The sequence below is a fragment of the Staurois parvus genome, unplaced genomic scaffold (genome assembly GCF_062004578.1).
Source record: "Staurois parvus isolate SC_StPar_1 unplaced genomic scaffold, SC_StPar_1.0 ptg000264l, whole genome shotgun sequence".
NCBI lineage: Eukaryota > Metazoa > Chordata > Amphibia > Anura > Ranidae > Staurois > Staurois parvus.
Window position 1 is genome coordinate 6,005,867 of NW_028318060.1, and position 19,572 is coordinate 6,025,438.

Sequence of the window (19,572 nt, forward strand, 5' to 3'; positions counted from 1 at the left end):
CCCTTTTGGGCTTACCTCCAAATTAGGCATTTTCTGCAAACGCATGAACACCATCACAAATGGACTCGTCCTCTTACCCCTTTGAATCTATTTACTCTAAAGCTGAACCCCAGAGGCATCTGATTTCATTAGTTTTCCCCCTCCTAGTTGGCGGTGGGAACCATGACTCTTTCCCCCCCCCCCCCTTCCTCATGGAGCAGGGACCTGGAAACAGATTTCTCCCCTTCGGACTGGGACCAAATGTTTACATACTCCCACAAATGCTCGTTGAATGTATCCACGCAAGAAGACGGCTACAAACTGGCCTCCCGTTGGTACCGTACCCCCTCAAGAATCCATTGCTACAATCCCTCTCTCCTCAACAAATGTTGGAGGTGTGGGGCACCTGATGGGTCTCTTCTCCATATCTGGTGGTCTTGCCCAATTATCCAGCCCTTCTGGCAGGAGGTTCACAAGATAACCTCGTCAGTATCTACTTTACCCCTCAATTTCTCTCCGGCCCAATTCCTCCTTCACTATTCCTCCCTTCCCAGATGCCTTTATTTTAAATCACTTGCTATGCATATGCTCAACGCGGCTAGACTCTGTTTCCCTGTTCTATGGGGATCCACCCACCCTCCTTCAATACGAGACTGGCTCACACATTTGGGAAAAGTTGCCGAGATGGAAGAGCTGATTGCCTCATCACAAGATAACCCAACCTAATTCTCCCATATCTGGTCTTGCTGGATTCACTTTCAAACGACCCCTGAATTTCGTTCCCTTATGGGTCTCCCGACTGTCTGATACATGTTTCTACCCTCTTCGGGGTTGCTTTTAGTTGTCATGTCCTTGGAACCTTCACACCGGCATTATGCCTGCCTATACCGCCCCCTCCCCCTCTGATCTTCAGTGCCTTCGCCCTTGACGTGACTGTCGCCTCTTCTAATTGTCTATCACGAACATCAGTGATATTATGTATGACATGCGATCTTTGTCTTTGTTTGTTTACCTAACCATCTCTTTTATATATGGCTTTTGTTCATTGTTTTACAATGCTTTTTCCTTTTTTTATTTTTACCACACTTTATCGCTTTGTACTAAGTGTATATTTTTTATGCTATGTACTTTAGTAATAAACTTTATGGGAAAAAAAAAAGAAATAAGTTTTAAGCAGATGCTATATTTTGTGTTTCAAAATGTGTGAAGAATGCAGTGATCACAGCACACTATGTGTATCATTGTTGCTTGTTAACTTTTGGGTGAATCTTTGTGCAGATATGATTTCTTAGAACAGTATTTTTCAACAGCTATGTAGTGTGAGGGCCTACCAGAGATATCTATTAACTGGGTGCGCAAAATAGTGTATATACGAGATTTTGCATTTCCGGGTAGGGGGCATGTGCCCTACCTGCGCCGCTATTTGCAGCCTTGGCTGTCAATCACCGGGCCCTGGCCAGTGATTACTCGCCAGCACCAGGTGATCAAGGAGCATTACCGACGGAGGGAGAGAACTGTAAGTAAACAATACAGTTCTCTCCCCTGTCAGCTCCAGCACACTGTTTTGCATGGCTCTGCATAGCAGAACCATGCAAAGCAGTGTGCTTACAGTTGAAAGCGCACACACAGCACACAGTTAACCCTTTGATCGCCCCACATGTTAACCCCTTCCTGCCCAGTGCCATTAGTACAGTGTCAGTGCTTTTTATTAGCACTGATTACTGTATTGGTGTCACTGGGGATGTCAGTGACACCAAGTCAGTTCCCCCCAGTGTCAGAATGCCCACAGCAGTCCCGATATAAGTCGCTGATCGCCGCCATTACTAGTAAAAAAAAAAAAATCCCAGTATATATACTGCCATTTGTAAATGCTAGAACTTTCACGTAAACCAATTAATTTACACATATTGGGATTTTTTTTTAGCAAAGACATGTAGCAGAATACTTTTTTTTTTTTATAGCGCAAAAAAAAAACACACAGGTGATCAAATACCACGGAAAGAAAGATCTATTCGTGGGAAAAAAAGGACGTAAATTTAATTTGGGTGCAGCGTTGCATGACTGCGCAATTGTCAGTTAAAGTAACAGTGCCATACCGCAAAAAATGGCCTGGGAAGGAAGGGGTGTGTAAATCCTCTGAAGGGCAAGTGGTTAAAAAATATCTAAATAGGTAGTCAATCACACCACCGACTATGCTTGAAATGAACACATTATTGTGGCCAGCATTAGAGTGCTCCTTTTTCAGCCCATGCAGTATTTTAAATATGATTTTGTTTTAAAAAAAAAAAAAAAAACTTGTTAATGTTTTATTTTTCTCAGGTCTGGAACACTTCAGAAATGTGGTACTGGTCAGTTCCCTACAGGATCGATACGTCCCCTATCACTCTGCTCGTATTGAAATGTGCAAAACTGCTCTTAAGGACAAACAATCAGGTGGGGTAGCTAACATTGGAGCAGCTCAGTATCTATATTACAGTAAATCTTTTAAAACTCTATAGATATATACTGAATACTCATTCTAGTTAATGCTTGCTACTTTCTAATGCCTATATTTTTCAACTTGCATCTTCCCAAAACCATTATTCAGTTACAGAAATAAGGAAGAAGTATCTGTAAAGTTAAACATACCTTTTGCAGCTCTAGTGCTGAAAGCTTCATAGTAAAGTTTACACAGTAACCTTTTACCCATGCAGCTGCCTGTCTATCTACTTGCCTGAGTCCTCCAGTTAGTGGGGTACTGCTCTGCTAAGAAGCTCCATCACAGCAAGCAGAGATGGTTAAGGAATTTCACTTTGTAGTATTGTACATCTGGACTGCAAAATAAGGAAATATGTAAAAGGCTCAGCTCTTCACCCTCTATCCGAAGCAAACACAGATGCCCTTGTTTTGTGCAAAGGTGTGAGTGGGGAATTACTTTGCGCATGTTTTGCATTTGTGGTTTAAGGGTGTTTAATGTAAGCCTATACTTAGAGGTTCACTTAAAGCTGCACTCCAGGAAGTGTGTGTGTGCACGCGCAGCAGCAGCTCTACCTGCCCCTCTGTTGTTCATTTGCAGAAGGTTTGGTATTTTGTGAATGGGTTTACATAATGCTCTATGATTGGTTAGGAAGAGGGGATGGGCTGGGCAGAGTAACTGCATGTCCCTGCAGCAGCTGGACCTGAGACCAGAAGGTTTAACTCCAGAAGCATAACGATAGCTATGCTGCCAGCATTCAAAAAAAGTGTAAGCTGTAAATCAAAGAGATAAGTCCACAAAGTGGCATGCACGTTTTTGACTTGGACTTTGGACCCATAGTAATCTGACAAAAATTTAGAAAGTGGCTGAATTCCTGGAGTACAGATTTCACTGATACTTGTGCTTTGTAGCAGGCACCCCAAGGTGCCTACTTTTAAAACACTCTTGCATACAGGCTTTCTGAAAGTTGACAGTCACTACTTTGATGGTTAACTAAATAGGCAACTTTCAACACAGCTGAGAGAGAGACTGCTTTAAAAAGCATATCACCCGTCCCCTACACCCAGCTGGCTCTATAGAGAACTTTAACATGCTATATTTTATACTTATCAGAAATTAGACATTTTCCTTTTAATGATTTTTATTTCTATATTTGACCATAATAATTAAATAAAATAGTTTTCCTTTTAAAGCCCAACTCGGTGCTGGACACCCCTCCCCCCTTGGACCACCCTACCCAATTAAAAAAAAAAAATGTTTATGTGTACAGTGTTTTTCAGCTGTTCTCAGTGCTCTTCCTCCTCCAACAGTAGGTGGGCTTGAATATTGCATAGAACTGTGTCACATAATGATGTGGTTCTGTTCTGTGAGTACAGGGGAGCTTGATCACACTCCCTAGGAGATGGGTCTTTGACAACTTGGGCTCACAGGAGAGGGTTAAATGGCATCATTAAACTCAGAAGAGGACTGCTGCTGGATCACAGGGAGGGGGACAGCACCAAAGATGTTATAACTACAAAAACTGTTTTTCTTAATCACTGAGGGACACAGGAGTTTTGTAACAGCCAAGTTTTACTACTGCCTACAAGAGGACACAAACCGAAAAGACTACTGTAAGCCAGCTCCTGTAAAATCCCATCTAGCAGTGTTTTTGCTAGTGTTTTGAAGTTGGATGCCTTATCAGCTCTGCTGAACAAAGGTTTATTTGTTTGCTAGCCTTCTATATTTGTGATATTGTTTTCCTGTAATGACTTCAAGTTTCTTGATTTATCGCTGATAATTTTTTCCACAGGAACTTTACTATATAGAGACTAGCTAAAGCAGTGATGTGGAAATCTAAAGTGGCTACCCAGATCAGCTTACCTTTGGTAATAGCTTTGGAGGCTGTAACTGGACCCTGCTGGATTGAAAGATTGCGAGGCTAGCCTGAAATATGACTACTGGGCTCTGTATTATGATGCTTCACAGATCTTTGTTTACTATTAGCTGCAGAATGCTTTGCAGTCTAAAGCCATGGCACAGTCCATGATACAACCCTTTCTCTGAAGGCTAACAGAGTCAGTAAGGCTGGTCACAGTTGGAATCGCTAGATGCATTTTTCTTTTTCTGCCACTGCAGGTTTTACCATGTTTGAGGGAGCAAAATAGTGATGTCATCTGCTATGCGGATAGTCCCAATCCAACTGGTGACCTTAGTCCATATTCACCTATTGTTTCTGGAGGCATTTAATTGGTATCTCTGGAGGAAACCAAGACTTATAATGTAGAACCTGGTTTCCTTTTTCAATATAAGGTCATCCTGATGGGAGTTGTTTTCAGCTCAACCAGCAAGGATGAGGTCTCCCCTTGGTCCACAGGGACCTCTGTGGTCTCTGTGCCCAGCTACTACTGCAATCATCACACAGAGGCTCTAAGCATGTTCAGGCACCATCCTTGCCAGAGTCTAGCTTTGACCTATCTGAGCCTTCAACCCAAAGGGTATACTAGGCCCCTATTACCATCTCTTGCTCTGAGTCCTCAGTCTTCTCCTATAAACGCTGTTTTTGAGCCATCTGCAAATTATTAAAATTTTCAGGATGTTGTTTTTATATTTCAATGTTTTTTTATTAATTTTAAACCGTATAAAACAGAGGCAACAAAATACGCAAGATGTTGTTTTTAACCTGATTGATGTAGTAGGTGCTACTCTGTATTTCGATCGACTTTCTGTTTTGGGCTTGTGGTCTTTGATAGTGCTCGCAGCTTCAAAGACCTTTTAGTTACACCCACAAGTCATTCCTGTATGGGGACTAGAAACACCCTGTAGTATCCTGGGCCCCTCCAGAGAATGTAGTGTTTCTTTTTCGTTTTGAGAGGTAATTTATTGCTCCTTGATCTCTCCCCACTGTAGATGCTCCGGTAATTCACGATAAAAGGTATACTACCAAAGAAATTAATGGTGGTTTCACCTTTCGGGATTTCATGACAGTTGGGTTCGCCCACTTAGATTCCAGTTTGAATTAAATGAAATGACTCTCCCACTTTGTATTGATGGTGACCTTGATTTGTAAAACTGTCAATCTGGGGTAAATCCTGTAATAATTACTGCAATTCTAAGGTAGGCCCTTGTTTCATTCAGCGCTTGGTGCAAATTTCTGAAGCTTTGCACTTCAGCTGCGATAGCCTGTTGTAAGCATCTAAGCTTTTCTCTCACATGTAGCTGATGTCCTTTCACAAGCATAGTGCACTTTGGCTACATGCCCAGGATACCTATGGAATGTCTCACTCAATTGTTCTCTGATTGAAGTCGCCTTTTCGGGCTTACACTTGACATCATCAATAGCAATGCTCTTGGTGTTTGAAGTACTGTATATTCCTGCCTGAATGCAGGAGATCAGTGGAAGGAGTTGTATAGCAGTAGTAGCACAATAGACAGAACCTTCCTCCCAGTTAAAGTGGAACTGAAGTCTTTTTTACAACAGCAGGCAGGCAATTTTCAGGGAAGAGAAATGCAATGTCTCTTCTGCGATAAAATATACATGCCTGATGTATACTGAGCTGCACATGCACAGCTCCACTTTCATCGCTGGCATGAGTCCCTGTGTGCCTGGAAGATGTGACTCCTGCATGTGTACAGAAGTTGCATCATCCTGCACCGGCCAATGAAGAGGCCAACGCCAGCTAGTGATCCAGATCATTAGAGAGGAATTGAGTATAATGTGTATTTACTTCCACTTTAAGCTTGAGAGCTCAAATCCAGAGGTGCTCTAACCCCCTCTGCTCAGCCTCATGCAACAAGGTTGCATCTCAACTTCTAGGGTCTTCAGTTAATTGCTTCTCTAACACTTGGTTGCTCTGGTCACCCCTGGTGTCTTTCAGTCTAGTACCTGGAAATGGGCATTTCCTTCAGTTGTCCCTCTTCACTGTTCTGCCTTTCCTGCATCCCATTTGCTTCTTCCCTAATCTGTCTGTGTTCCTCGCATCCTGAGACCTTACATTCCTACTTCAGTAGGAACCAATCCTTGAGAACGATATCAAACTATAACTCTTCACTACTTTCCACAGGGAACTCATTCCCTCAGAGCTGGTTTTGTCCTGTCCTGTGGTACCATTAATGTGAAAACGAAAGCCATTCAGTTTTAGTCCTCTAAACCTCTTCACTGTGTGTAGATGACTTTTCCCCATCTTCCCCTTTCCATGCTTTTGTGATTGCAGGGGGATGCTTGTCTAATATGGTCTGTGTTCCTGTTGAACTCTTCCTCTGTGTTTATTGAGTCTGCTCTCCGGATAGCACATTATGACCTTTTTTTGGACTTAGAATTTGTGGGTGCTGCATGCCAGTTTCTAAGTGGGTGGTTGGGATGCTTTCACCCCCCTGCTCTGGATAAACCCCTCTGATGTGCAAATTCTGTTTGCTGGCCCTGCAGTATGGTTCCCGGGAAACACGGTTCCTTAATTGCTGGGGCGGGGGTGTGTATTTGGGTTGGTGTTATGACTTGTCAATCACTGTATATCACCTAGAATGCTGTAGGAACTTCACCTCCAAAAGGTTTGGAAATTCTTCCTCTGACAGGTTTCATGACCTACTCCCCACACTAAGTAGTGTTGAGGTGTTAGTCTAGAGCCAAGGTGTGGCCTTCTGGATCCTCTATATGGATGATCTCTGTTAAACAGCGAGGGTTCAGCACTTGGGCGCTGTCTGTTCTTGCTTGTAGGAAAGTATCTATCTTGCGCGTTCATTTCTTCTCTGGACAGTCTGCAGACAGAGCTCACTGAGACCCTGCTGCAGATTTTCTGGGGGAATAGCATAAGTCTTCAGTTAAGTCTACAGGCATTCATGGGACCTGATTATCGAGAGATAAGTCCTCCTTCTGCAGCTGTGCTGTAGATGCTTTCCTTTCTGCTGTGCTTAATCAGGCAGAAGTTTCTGCTAGCAGCAGTAGGTTTCCTACTACCCTCAGATGCAAGTTTTATTCATTTTTAGAATCCTGTAATTGCAACTAGTTTGGCAGGTTACAATGTGGCCTATCACATCCAAGGAACATCTCTGGATGTTTTGGTTGGAAGAAATTCACAAGGGTTCAGATTTATTAGGGTCCAGATTTAGTAACTTTCAGTTTCTATTAACCTTGTGGACCATAACCGCCCAACCATCTGAAGGTTATGCTATGAGGAATCTCACACCCGTGGTTATCCCATTGCAAACTGAGTATCTGATCAGGCAACTTCTTTCATTGTTATGGTCCTTCCTCTCTGAAGTCAAGGGTTAGGAATGGTAGGCTTGATCTTTCTCCAGTGACTGAATGGTGCCTCTTTTAGAAGAAACGGTCTATACTATTTCCTGTTGTGGATTTTCTTCAGGTATAGGTCTACCCTTAGAGGTGATTATCTCTCCTGGTCTGAAACACCATGTAGATCCTCTTATCTGCTTGGACATGGCAGTTTCACTCTTTGGTATTGCCCTTTCTTCATCTAGCCTTGATTGAGGTGTTGATTCTTTTAGAATCCTTGTTTGATGGTTTTTACACCTCTTGGACCTCCAAGTGACAGTTGCCTATCCCTTCTTTTGGATCTCCTCTTTCTAAATTCCTGTATCCTGAAATAAGGATGATAAAATAAAATTTACCGTAACATCTTTTAAACTGTCCATTGAGGAACACCAGCACCATCCCCTCTCTGTTACTGGCCACATGCACTGCTTGTTCACAAAACAGGGGCATGTTTGGTAGAGGTGAGGTTACAGTATTTTTTCTTTTTGCAAGTGTCTCAAGCTCCTGTAGATAACCCAAATAATTCAGAATTTGCAAATTCCTATGTCAGGCACTGTACAACAATCTTATTTTTAAAATAAATCCTGCAAAGCATTTTTTTTTAATTTTTTGAAGTTGGCGTTGTGTTTTAGGTAAATCCTGATTTATTGATTCCCATGCTAGTTAAGCCTCATATTTTAGAAAAGCAGGTGGTGAAGATGCATTAACAGGAGCCAATGGTCTCTCCCTGTCTTGATTGATCCAAATATGTGCAATATCTCTGCTTTTAATACACTAGACTTGTACTAGACATATTTTAAATGGAATTTGACCTTGCAACAGATGAACTGTGCAACAGTCTTCTCTACCAGCAGATTGGGTTTTATGACATAGCATGGTTCAAAGAGCAGGCCCCAATAAAGATCCTTAAGGGCACGTTCACATGTGTGTAAATACCATGTGTTTATGTGGCCATTATTCAGCATTGTTAAAGCCTCATAACTGCTCTACAACAACTGCCATGAATATCACAATGCCACCACACAGTGCTGTTCACACAGGAGTGGTAGCGTTGTGATGTGTCATGTTAAAAATTAAGCAGCATGTTGCTTTCATTAAGCATTAACGCTTGTCAGCAACCTGTATTGTTTTCAATGGTAATGCTCTGTAACCACACCTTAACAGAACCTAGAGCAATTTATGACATGTTACTGAAGCATTTATGTTTCAGGGTTTAGTGAAGCATTAATGACATGTTAGCTGGCCATTGGGAGAGACAGTGGAGGTTTCCTGTATCCAAGAATGCACTAGGAAAAAATGGAGAACTAGGACAGTGCAGCTCCAGTCACTTTTTACAGAGCAGCTGTGTGGTAACATAATTTACAGTGCCTTGAAAAAGTATTCACACCCCTTGAAATTTTCCACATTTTGTCGTATTACAACCAAAAACGTAAATGTATTTTATTGCTATTTTATCTAATAGACCAACACAAAGTGGTACAAAATTCTGAAATGGAAGAAAAAAGATAAATGTTTTTCAATTTTTTTTACAAATAAAAATCTGAAACGTGTGGCATGCATTTGTATTCTGCCCCCTTTACTCTGATACCCCTAACTAAAATCTAGTGGAACCAATTGCCTTCAGCAGTAACCTAAATAGTAAATAGAGTCCACTTGTGTGTAACTTAATCTCAGTATAAATACAACTGTTCTGTGAAGCCCTCAGTGGTTTGTTAGAGAACATTAGTGAACAAACCACATAATGAAGGCCAAAGAACACACCAGACAGGTCAGGGATAAAGTTGTGGATAAATTTAATGCAGGTTTAGGTTATAAAAAAAATGCTTTGAATATCTCACGGAGCACTGTCCAATCCATCATCCGAAAATGCAAAGAGTATGGTATAACTGCAAACCTACCAAGACATGGCCGTTTCTCCTAAACTGACAGGCCAGTTAAGGAGAGCATTAATCAGAGAAGCAGCCAAGAGGCCCATGGTAACTCTGGAGGAGCTGCAGAGATCCACAGCTCAGGTGGGAGAATCTGTCCACAGGACAGCTATTAGTCGTGCACTCCACAAATCTGGCCTTTATGGAAGAGTGGCAAGAAGAAATTGAAAGCAAGCCATAGGAAGTCCCATTTGCAGTTTGCAAGAAGCCATGTGGGGGCACAGCAAACATGTGGGTGCTCTAGTCAGATATGACCAAAATTTGAACTTTTTGGCTTAAAAACAAAACTCTATGCATGGCGGAAGACTAACACTGCACATCACCCTGAACAAACCATCCCCACCGTGAAACATGGTGGTGACAGCATCATGTTGTGGGGATGCTTTTCTTCAGCAGGGACAGGGAAGCTGGTCAGAATTGATGGGAAGATGGATGGAGTCAAATACAGGGCAATCTTAAAAGAAAACCTGTTAGAGTCTGCAAAAGACTTGAGACTGGGGCGGAGGTTCACTTTACAGCAGGACAACAACCCTAAACATACAGCCAGAGCTACAATGGAATGGTTTAGATCAAAGCATATTCATGTGTTAGAATGGCCCAGTCAGAGTTCAGACCTAAATCCAGTTGAGAATTATGTGGCAAGACTTAAAAAATTGCTGTTTACAGATGTTCTCTATCCTTTTGCAATAAAGCTCAAACTTTGTCAGAATGAAGAATGGACAAAAACTTTCACTCTCTAGATGTGCAAAGCTGGTAGAGACATACCCAAAAAGACTTCCAGCTGTAATTGCAGTGAAAGGTGGTTCTACAAAGTAATGACTCTGAGGGGCTGAATACAAATGCACGCCACACTTATCAGATATTTATTTGTAAAATAATTCCTTCCACTTCACAATTATGTACCACTTTGTGTTGGTCTATCACATAAAATCCCAATAAAATACATTTAAGTTTTCAGTTGTAACATGACAAAACGTATAAAATGTCAAGGGTATGAATACTTTAAGTAAGCACTGTAGTTCTGTGTGCAGGCAAAAGCATCAAGCCAGTCAACAATACTAACCGTGCCAGGTAGGATCAGAGCCATTGATCATTATTGCAAGTGGTAAAGCTTTTTGTGTCGGCAAAGCTTAGCTGGACCAAGCAAAGTGTCAGAGAGATAAAAGTATACAAATCCATCTTGCACAAAAATGCCTGCTATCACACCATAACCTAACCAAACCACCTCAAATTAGATCATTTCCTCTACATCACTTCCCCTTTAAGCACTGCACGCTAAAAAAGCAACACCATGAGCACATTGGTATTTGTCAAGCATTCTGGAAGTGATTTTTTTTTTTTTTTTAACATTACTTCGTTCTTCATAATCAACACACATGCAAACTAGCCCTAAGAGGTGGCCTTTTAGTAGACTGATTGCACTATAAATGCGTATCTTGATGCATATTTATCTTAAATACATAGACCATTTGTATTCAATATTTTGAAATGTGTATATATGTGTGTGTGTAATATATATTACTGTACAAAAGTCTTAGGTGTGAAAAAATGCTGTAAATTAAGAATGTTTTCAGAAATGAAAGTGTTCATAGTTTATTTTTATAAATTAGCAAAATGGAAAGTAAATGAACATAAGAGAAATCCAAATCAAATCAATATTTGGTGTAATCACATTTTACTTTCAAACCAGCATCAATTCAATTATTTCTTCTAGGTACACTTGCACACAGTTTTTGCAGAAACTAGGCAGGTAGTCTGTCCCAAACATCTTGGAAAACTAACCATGGATCGTCTATGGATGTAGGATGCCTCATATTCTTCTGTCTCTTCATGTAATCCCAGACAGACTCTATGATGTTGAGATCAGGGCTCTTTGAGGGCCAAACCATCACGTCCAGGACTCCTTGTTCTTCGTTACACTGAAGATAGTTCTTAATGACATTGGCTGTATGTGTAGGGTTGTTGTCCTGCTGCAGAATAAATTTGGACCCAATCACACGCCTCCCTGATGACGTGGCATGATGAATAATTATGTGGCTGTATTTCTCCTGATTCTGACCAAATCTCCACCTTCATTTGCAGAAGGCAGCCCAAAACTTGCTACAGCCAAATATTTAAAAATTTGTCCAGTCAGTCCGGAGCACCTGCTGCCATTTTTCTGCACCCCACTTCCTATGTTTTTTTGTGCATAATTGAGTCACTTTGACTTGTTCCATGTCCTATGCATGAAAACCTAGAACTGGGGTGCAGAAAAATGGCAGCAGGCGCTCTGGACTTATGAGTCAAACTTTTAAATATTTGGCAGTTGCAGGAAGTAGTTTGTTCGTGAAGCACTGTAGAGCTTTACAATAATGAGTGTCTGCAGGCAACAGTGAAGCATGGTGGAGGGTCCTTGCAAGTTTGGGGCTGCATTTCTGCAAATGGAGTTGGAGATTTAATCAGGACCACAGGTGATCAAACAACAGGGGTTGTTTTCAGTGCTGTGAAATACAGGCAGCTAACTTATCCATCATGCTATACCATCAAGGAGGTGTGTAATTGGCCCCAAATTTATTTTGCAGCAGGACAACGGCCCCAAACATACAGTCAATGTCATAAAGAACTATCTTCAGTGTAAAGCAGAACAAGGAGTCCTGGAAGTGATGTTTGGCCCCCACAGAGCCCTGATCTTAACATCATGGAATCTGTCTGGGGTTACATGAAGAGACAGAAAGATTTGAGGCAGCATACATCTAAGAAGATCTGTGCTTAGTTCTGCAAGATGTTTGGATCAACCTACCTTCTGAGTTTCTTCAAAAACTGTGTGCAAGTGTACCTTGGAGAATTGAAGAATTGATGCTGTTTTGAAGGCATAGGGTGGTCACATCAAGTATTTGATCTGGAGTTCTCTTCTGTTCATTTACTTTCCATTTGTTAATTGATAAAAATTATTATTATTATTATTATACAGTATTTATATAGCGCCAAAAGGTTTGCTCAGCGCTGTACATTATAGTGGGGGACAGTACATGAGACAATACAGTAACAAAACAATACACGAGGGGTTCGAGGGCCAACTATTAACACTCCTATATCTGAAAGCATTCTTCATTTTCACACCTGCATAAGACTTTTGCACAGTACTGTGTGTATGTATTTATGTGTGTGGAAAATATATATATATATATATATATATATATATATATATATATATATATATATATATATAAAATACATACACACACACACATATTGTCATGCACCAGAAGGAACCCAGGACCTACTACACCAGCGTAGGGTCTGACAATGGGTCCAAGGATTTCATCCCGATACCTCAGGCCACCCTCATGAAGTCTGTTTCTGATTGTCTGGTCAGAGACATTCACACCAGTGACTTGCTGGAGGTCATTTTGCAGGGTTCTGGCAGTTCTCACCCTGTTCCTCCTTGCACAAAGGAGCAGATACCGGTCCTGCTGATGGGTTTTATAGCCCTGTCCAGCTCCTCTAGAGTAACAACCTGTCTCCTGGAATCTCCTCCATGCTCTTGAGAATGTGCTGGGAGACACAGCAAACCTTCTGGCAATGCTACGTATTGATGTGCCATCCTGGAAGAGTTGGACTTGCCTGTGCAACCTCTGTAGGGTCCAGGTATTGCCTCATACTACTAATAGTGACATTGATCCTAGCCAAATGCAAAACTAGTCAAAACTGTCAGAAAAGATGAGTATGGAAAACAATGTCAGCGGCCTCCAGCTGAAAAACAATTACAGTTTTGGGGGTTGTTTCATTGTTGCCCAACTAGTACACCTGTTTTAATTTGATTAATACCAAAGCAGCTGAAACTGATTAACAACCCCCTCTGCTACTTAATTGATCAGATCAATATCCCAGGAGTTTAATTAACTTGATGATATACTCTGATTAAAAAGGGTTCCTTTAATTTTTTTGAGCAGTGTGTGTATATGTATTTTATAGATTTTATAATACCAATAATAATATTATAACAATTATAATAACTTCAGTAAGTATAAAAGCAATGTTGATAAACAAGTGCTTTTTGTTGGGTTTTCTTTGATGTGCAAAGGAAACCAAAGTACAGATAGCAAGTGTCCTTTTATTTTACAGTGAATTAATGTATGGTGTTTTGCAGGGCCGGTGTATGCTGAGATGATCCAGAATATCCTTCTGCCAGTTCTACAGAACAAAGACTGTAATCTAGTGCGATATGACGTCATTCATGCTTTGCCCAATACAGCCAATTCTCTCATTGGACGTGCAGCACACATTGCAGTTCTTGACTCTGAAGTATTTTTGGAAAAATTCTTTCTGGTTGCTGGCCTCCGATATTTCCAGTAGAAGGAAGGACTTTGCCAGATGCTTATGTAATACCTCATTAACAATAAATCTCAAATTATGTGGTATTAAAGTGTTAGCTGCCATTGTATTTTGAGCTATATTTATATATTGTTCACTTTTTTTTCTCTCCTTTACTCTTCTTTACTGGAAGATCATTTATATCATCCAAATTGAAATACATTAGTGGTTTATTAATTTATATTTATGGAAGTCAACACCACCTCTACAAATCTGAATGGATATCAGTTTACCATGACAGAATAGATTACAATACATTTGTAAAGGCCTGGCTCAATTGTTTTCACACAGTTTAGAAATGTCATTTTTATGCAGGCTGCTCTGTATCATGAATCTGGTGGAGTTTTTACCCATCAGCACAAAACTGACCTGGCTATCGATGTTATGTCTGACAAAGCAAGCTGATGCGTGAGGTCAGCTGGACTGACCATATGGTAACTCTCAGTATGCTTCTTCCATCCATTTGTCTCACAATAGCTGTGAGGGCCTGGTGTGTGATGTTCCTTCCTTTACAATATGCATTCTATCTTTGTATACACTGAAACATGTTACTTTGATCACTGTAGATGACAAGAACCAGGCCATGATGTCAAAGACCTTTTTCAAAGCCACGGTTTATATTGTTTAGTGGAGATGCTCAACAAGCAGGACAGTACAGAGTGGCTTTCATTTACCAAAGTTACCTAAATGCTTTCACTGGCAGTGGGTTAAGGGTTTAATGACTGCTGAGCGTTAAGCCGACATGGCCTCTTTCAGGCAGCTTTTGTTCTTTAGTGATGGAGAATCTCACTCATTTCATTGTATGGACATAAATGATTGGCAGCATATGATACATTAGTGAAATGGACAACAGTTACATATATAGACCTTTATGTTTTCTTCTATAGTGAATTATTTTATGACAGTGTTGCAGAACAGATTGCAGCAATGAAGAAATCTTTTACTTAATTAATTCTGTAGGGAATTCCAGCAGTTGGGCACATTCTGTTTAAATATCCAGATGTATAGCAGAAAGCTAGTGATGTCTTCACACAACGTGCCTGGACTGTCCATAAAATTGTTCAGTGTGCTGCAGAGTAAATTTAATACTATATTGTAATATTAGTCTGTACACTGACATGCTTGGTGAAAATGTGCTTCTTTATCTAACGTGATCTAAGTGAACTGCCGCATGTCCAAGCATGCTTTTCTTGGGGACAGAATAAGGCAGGGTTTTATATTACAGATGTTAATCTGATCATTTTAAAAAAACAATGAAGAAATGAAACCGACATCAAGGTCAAGAGCATGCTAACAATATTCATAATTTATTATGATGCTGTAATACCTTTTTGTAGCAAAACACTGCTTTTTACCAAATAGCCCTGCATCATTGAAAAAAATATTACATATTTCCTTTCCACAAATTAGTGTTTTTTTCTTTTCTTTTTTTTTTACCTTAGATTCCTGTTGTGCTCTGTACAGTTCACAAACCATATTGGACAAAGAATGGTACATAATTATTTGCATCACAGGCAAAACTCCGTGGATCTTGGTAAATCACAAAACGTTGTTGGTTGGGCCAAGTGGTGATATTTTTTTTTTTGACAAACTGGTATGTAAAGCCAGCTTAATGGGAGTCTGACAATGCAGAAATATGGGAGCTGTCATTGCCAACCTCTTTTGGAAACGCTGTCCTCCTGATCTTGAGATTTTGCTGCTTAGTGATTTACTGACCCGAAGCAAGAATTCACCTGATGTGCAGATGCTTGTTGCGGTGCAGTAATTAATTATATAGTGAAGTCAAATCAACATCAGAGCAACAGTTCTGGAGTCTGAACCTTCACAAAGACATCAGCCATGGCAGTTCCTTGTTTTTATTTTGATTTGTTTATTTCAAATTCTGAAAGGTCTGGAGATTTAGAATAGTATGTTATAAAGATAATTTACAATTTACATGGGTTGCGTAGTGACAGAAGTACTGCCAAGCTGTGTATTCATTACATGTAGTCCTGCTAATACTGCTTGTCTCTGCTATTAAGAATTACAGGTGTATGTGCCAAAGGTACACGGGTTCCATCAGTTGTATCCATGAAGTAGATTAAGACAGCATTGCCTAAATATCTTTTGTGGTTCGTGCATTTCCCATAGGTTTGGGGTTTCTTGGAATATATAATAAATTTAGTTGTTTTATTCACTTAAAAAACGCAGCGAACATGACCTGCCCCAAAAGGTTACATAGGCCACTGTATTACTGAAATACCATGTTGCACTTCAAATACCTTTTGTTAGTCTTTAAATAGATCCCAGGAAGCCCGTTGGATGCTAGGCCTGGGCAAGTTGTGATAATTCCAGATGCTAAAGTCTCTGCTTCTGTCATTTGGTTATCAAATACTAGTGCCTCTACCGCCTACTGGGCAGAATAACAGGGGATAGGCTTAGTGACAAGTTGGGGTCATAGAGAGCCCATTTATAATTTTTGCCCAAGAGGACTCCACAGGGATACAAGAATCAGACTAACACTGGTATTTGCAGACACAGCAAGGTGCTTCCACTTAAAGTGTTACTAAACCCAGGACCCCTGCATTCACTCTGCCTGGTCTCCCACAGTACACAGAACATGGAAATGCAATTATTGTAGCACTGAGCATTTGCAGAGTGACTCCTAGAGCTCTGTAGTATCAGCAGATGGATTGGGGACAGTAGAAGGGGAGCCAAGATGAAACAGCCTTTTTACACAATACAGAGGATTAACACCTTAGGTTCCACAGTGAGTATAACAAGCATGCTTTACTGCATATACAGACTGATTTTACTGTTGTGGGTTTAGTAACATTTTAAGCTCTGTTACCACTGAAGCATTGTAGATGTCAGTACAGTTTTCATAACTTGACCTTAGATAGAGTTACAGTTACAGATTTCTAAATCAAATGCTTGAATTCATTTATTAAAAGACATATTATTGATATAGCGCTTGAATGACTCCTAACATAATGTATATGAGGGGATCCCACTTCAACAAATTTCAGTTGCAAGTTTCTTGTTTATATAAAGAATGAGCTATTGAGCATAAACCTGTATTTTTTAATGATTGGATCACTTTAGAATAAAGCTTACCCACAGTACTTTCTAGCCAGTGCACACCTTGGGTGAGAGAGTAGAAGCACAGGTGGCACTCTGTAAATATTACCTGGCTACGAGTAAATCATGGAACTAAAGACCCTCATATATCTTCATAGACTGCTTGCTTAAAGTGCACCTATCCTGTACGTTTTCACAGCTGTTTTTGAACATGTATTTTATTTTCCTTTGGCAACATCCAAGGCAATATCAGCTTCATATTTGTCCTACATGATTTGAACTTCATCAGCCTAATAAACTTGTAGGTACTTTTTGTCATCACAAGATACCTTTCTGTAATGGTACCATATTACTGCACCTTTTCTGAAAATGAAAGCAAACACAACTTATTTTTAACTCCACACTAATGGCTGCAAATAATTTGTATGGACAAACTATTTTTCCTTTGGGTAATGTTTTGGGACCTGAAACTGGAAAAACTTAGCTGCTAAATTTGTCAGTGATGCTGAGCAATCTGAGAATATCATTGTCATATCCTTATTTTGTTTGGTCATGTAACTGTGGAGATTTTATTTATTCATGACCTTACTTTAATGTGAACCTGTTGCCAGCCTCAGTAAATGCAGACATTATGGGAGCTGATCCAGCATTTTGGTATATCAGTAGGAACTACTGACATCGCTTATGCATGTGGCACATTGTACCTTGGTGATATTTGTAGTTTCTATTGAATTGTTAGGCAAAGTATTGGTTAAAGTTCACAAAATGGCTTAGTTTCGTGATGGTTGGCAAGTACTGTAAGTACGTGAATGACAGAAATTACTGGTGGTTTTTGCATTTCTTATATATGTTGCCTTTCAAACCATCTTCCCTAAAACCCTCCACGTAGTATCTTCCTATCTATCCTCCAGAACATCCAACATTATTGCAATACTCCCTCATGTTTGTCATAGAGAAGTTATATAAATCATTGTAAATATTCAGAATGTGCGTGGAACAATGATATCCTGTTTGGTGAGTGAATATAATGTATTTTTTCATATTGAAGAATGTTCAAGGTCTGTAGACTCTCTCACTATTGGTGCTTAATAGCTCTGAAGAACAATATTTTCATGCTAATGTTTTGGGATTTATGCACTGACGATAAAAGCTGTGTACTTTGAATTGTAATTATTGGACTTTTTTTGTCTAAATATAAATATGTGTAAAATGAATGCATGTTTATAAGTATCAGTCTGTTACTGCTTTTGGGTTTTAATGAATGCCTAAATAAAAATTAGATATATTTTCTTTTCCAACCCTTGATCATTTTCAAGATTCCACTTATTGGGAATAAAATGGAGAACCTGCCATTGATATAGTTTTACATTTCTTGTATGTTTTCATGTATTTTTGCTTGTAAGGAAGATGAAAATTGTGAACTGAACACATAATCAGTAATAGGTAAAGTCCATCAATTCATAGAAATAGCGACCAACTCACTGAGTCAAATGTTTCTTACTTCAGAAATGTTTAGTGTCTAGTGACCTATTGCATAGGGAACAACTTGCCTGCCTCTGTTGAGAGGACAGATACACTTATTCTTTCCTGATTTTGAGTGGAAGCTGTAAGCCCACGCTTCATCTATTAACAAAACTGGGGTTTAAAGCATGACCATTAAAATGCTTGTCTCTGAAAATCATTGTATATTTTAATCTATCAAGCATTCTAAAAGTGGCCACAGTACTTTTAATATGGGGCTATGGGAGACAGAGACCCCACTGGTGTAACATGGAGAAAAACAGAAACTGGGGATCCACTTTGTGTCATTCTCATTATCCATATTGCCAAAATCAGCTGCAGAGAAATATAGAAAGGAGCTGGCTTCTGAAAACTCCTGCTGCATTGGAAATATTGAGAATTGACTCATTTACTTGTGTGTCTCAGCTGTCTCCCACTTCTGATTTGTTTTAAATACAAAGTGCAAAACCTTAGCACACCTTTTGTCCTGTGGAGTTAATGGATAGGTTTTAATTGTCCTGTTTGTGTTTAACATTGTTTTGTAATTATTTAAATGCATTTGTATGTTTTCTAACATTTTGGAGATGATTTTTGAAGTTGAGCATAGCGGTATAATCCTCTTATGGTTTACTGTGATCGAAGAAGTGAAATCATTAGTTTCAGTCTCATAGAGATTCAATCATCCCAATAAAATATTTCACTTTTTACCTGTGGTTGTTTATTTAATTAAGAATCAATCCTATCCTATTTCTTGCATTTAATTCTGTCTCAACCTGTGGCCCTCAGAGCACCCTTATGTAGCCCACAACCATGCTTGGGGATGGCGGGTCGGCAAGCCCAGATCATGATTGCAGAGTTGCTGACCTGCCATCCCAGAGCATCAGTGTGCATGGAGCCGCATAAGCTGATGCTTCCTCTGTAGCACTGGCTCCTGCCTCAGGTGGAGTGATACCGTGTGCACTTCGCCTGGGACCTTTCTAGCATCCTGGAGAGCAATGCCAACAGACGCTGGAAGAGGAAAATGTCAGTGTAATAAACAATCACATACA

The 19,572-nt window shown here is 40.0% G+C and overlaps 1 protein-coding gene across 5 annotated transcripts in view; it reads left to right on the plus strand.

The window, feature by feature from the left end:
• FAM135A (family with sequence similarity 135 member A) overlaps positions 1 to 19,230 on the plus strand; it is a 164,082-nt gene extending 144,852 nt beyond the window's left edge. For all 5 annotated transcript variants that reach the window (XM_089681334.1, XM_089681333.1, XM_089681332.1 and 2 more), the window contains 2 exons: positions 2,299 to 2,412; positions 13,740 to 19,230. In XM_089681334.1, the coding sequence (XP_089537460.1) occupies positions 2,299 to 2,412; positions 13,740 to 13,945 (320 nt within the window). In that variant the 3' untranslated portion in view covers positions 13,946 to 19,230. The remainder of the gene's footprint in view (positions 1 to 2,298; positions 2,413 to 13,739) is intronic.
• Positions 19,231 to 19,572: the final 342 nt, after the last annotated feature.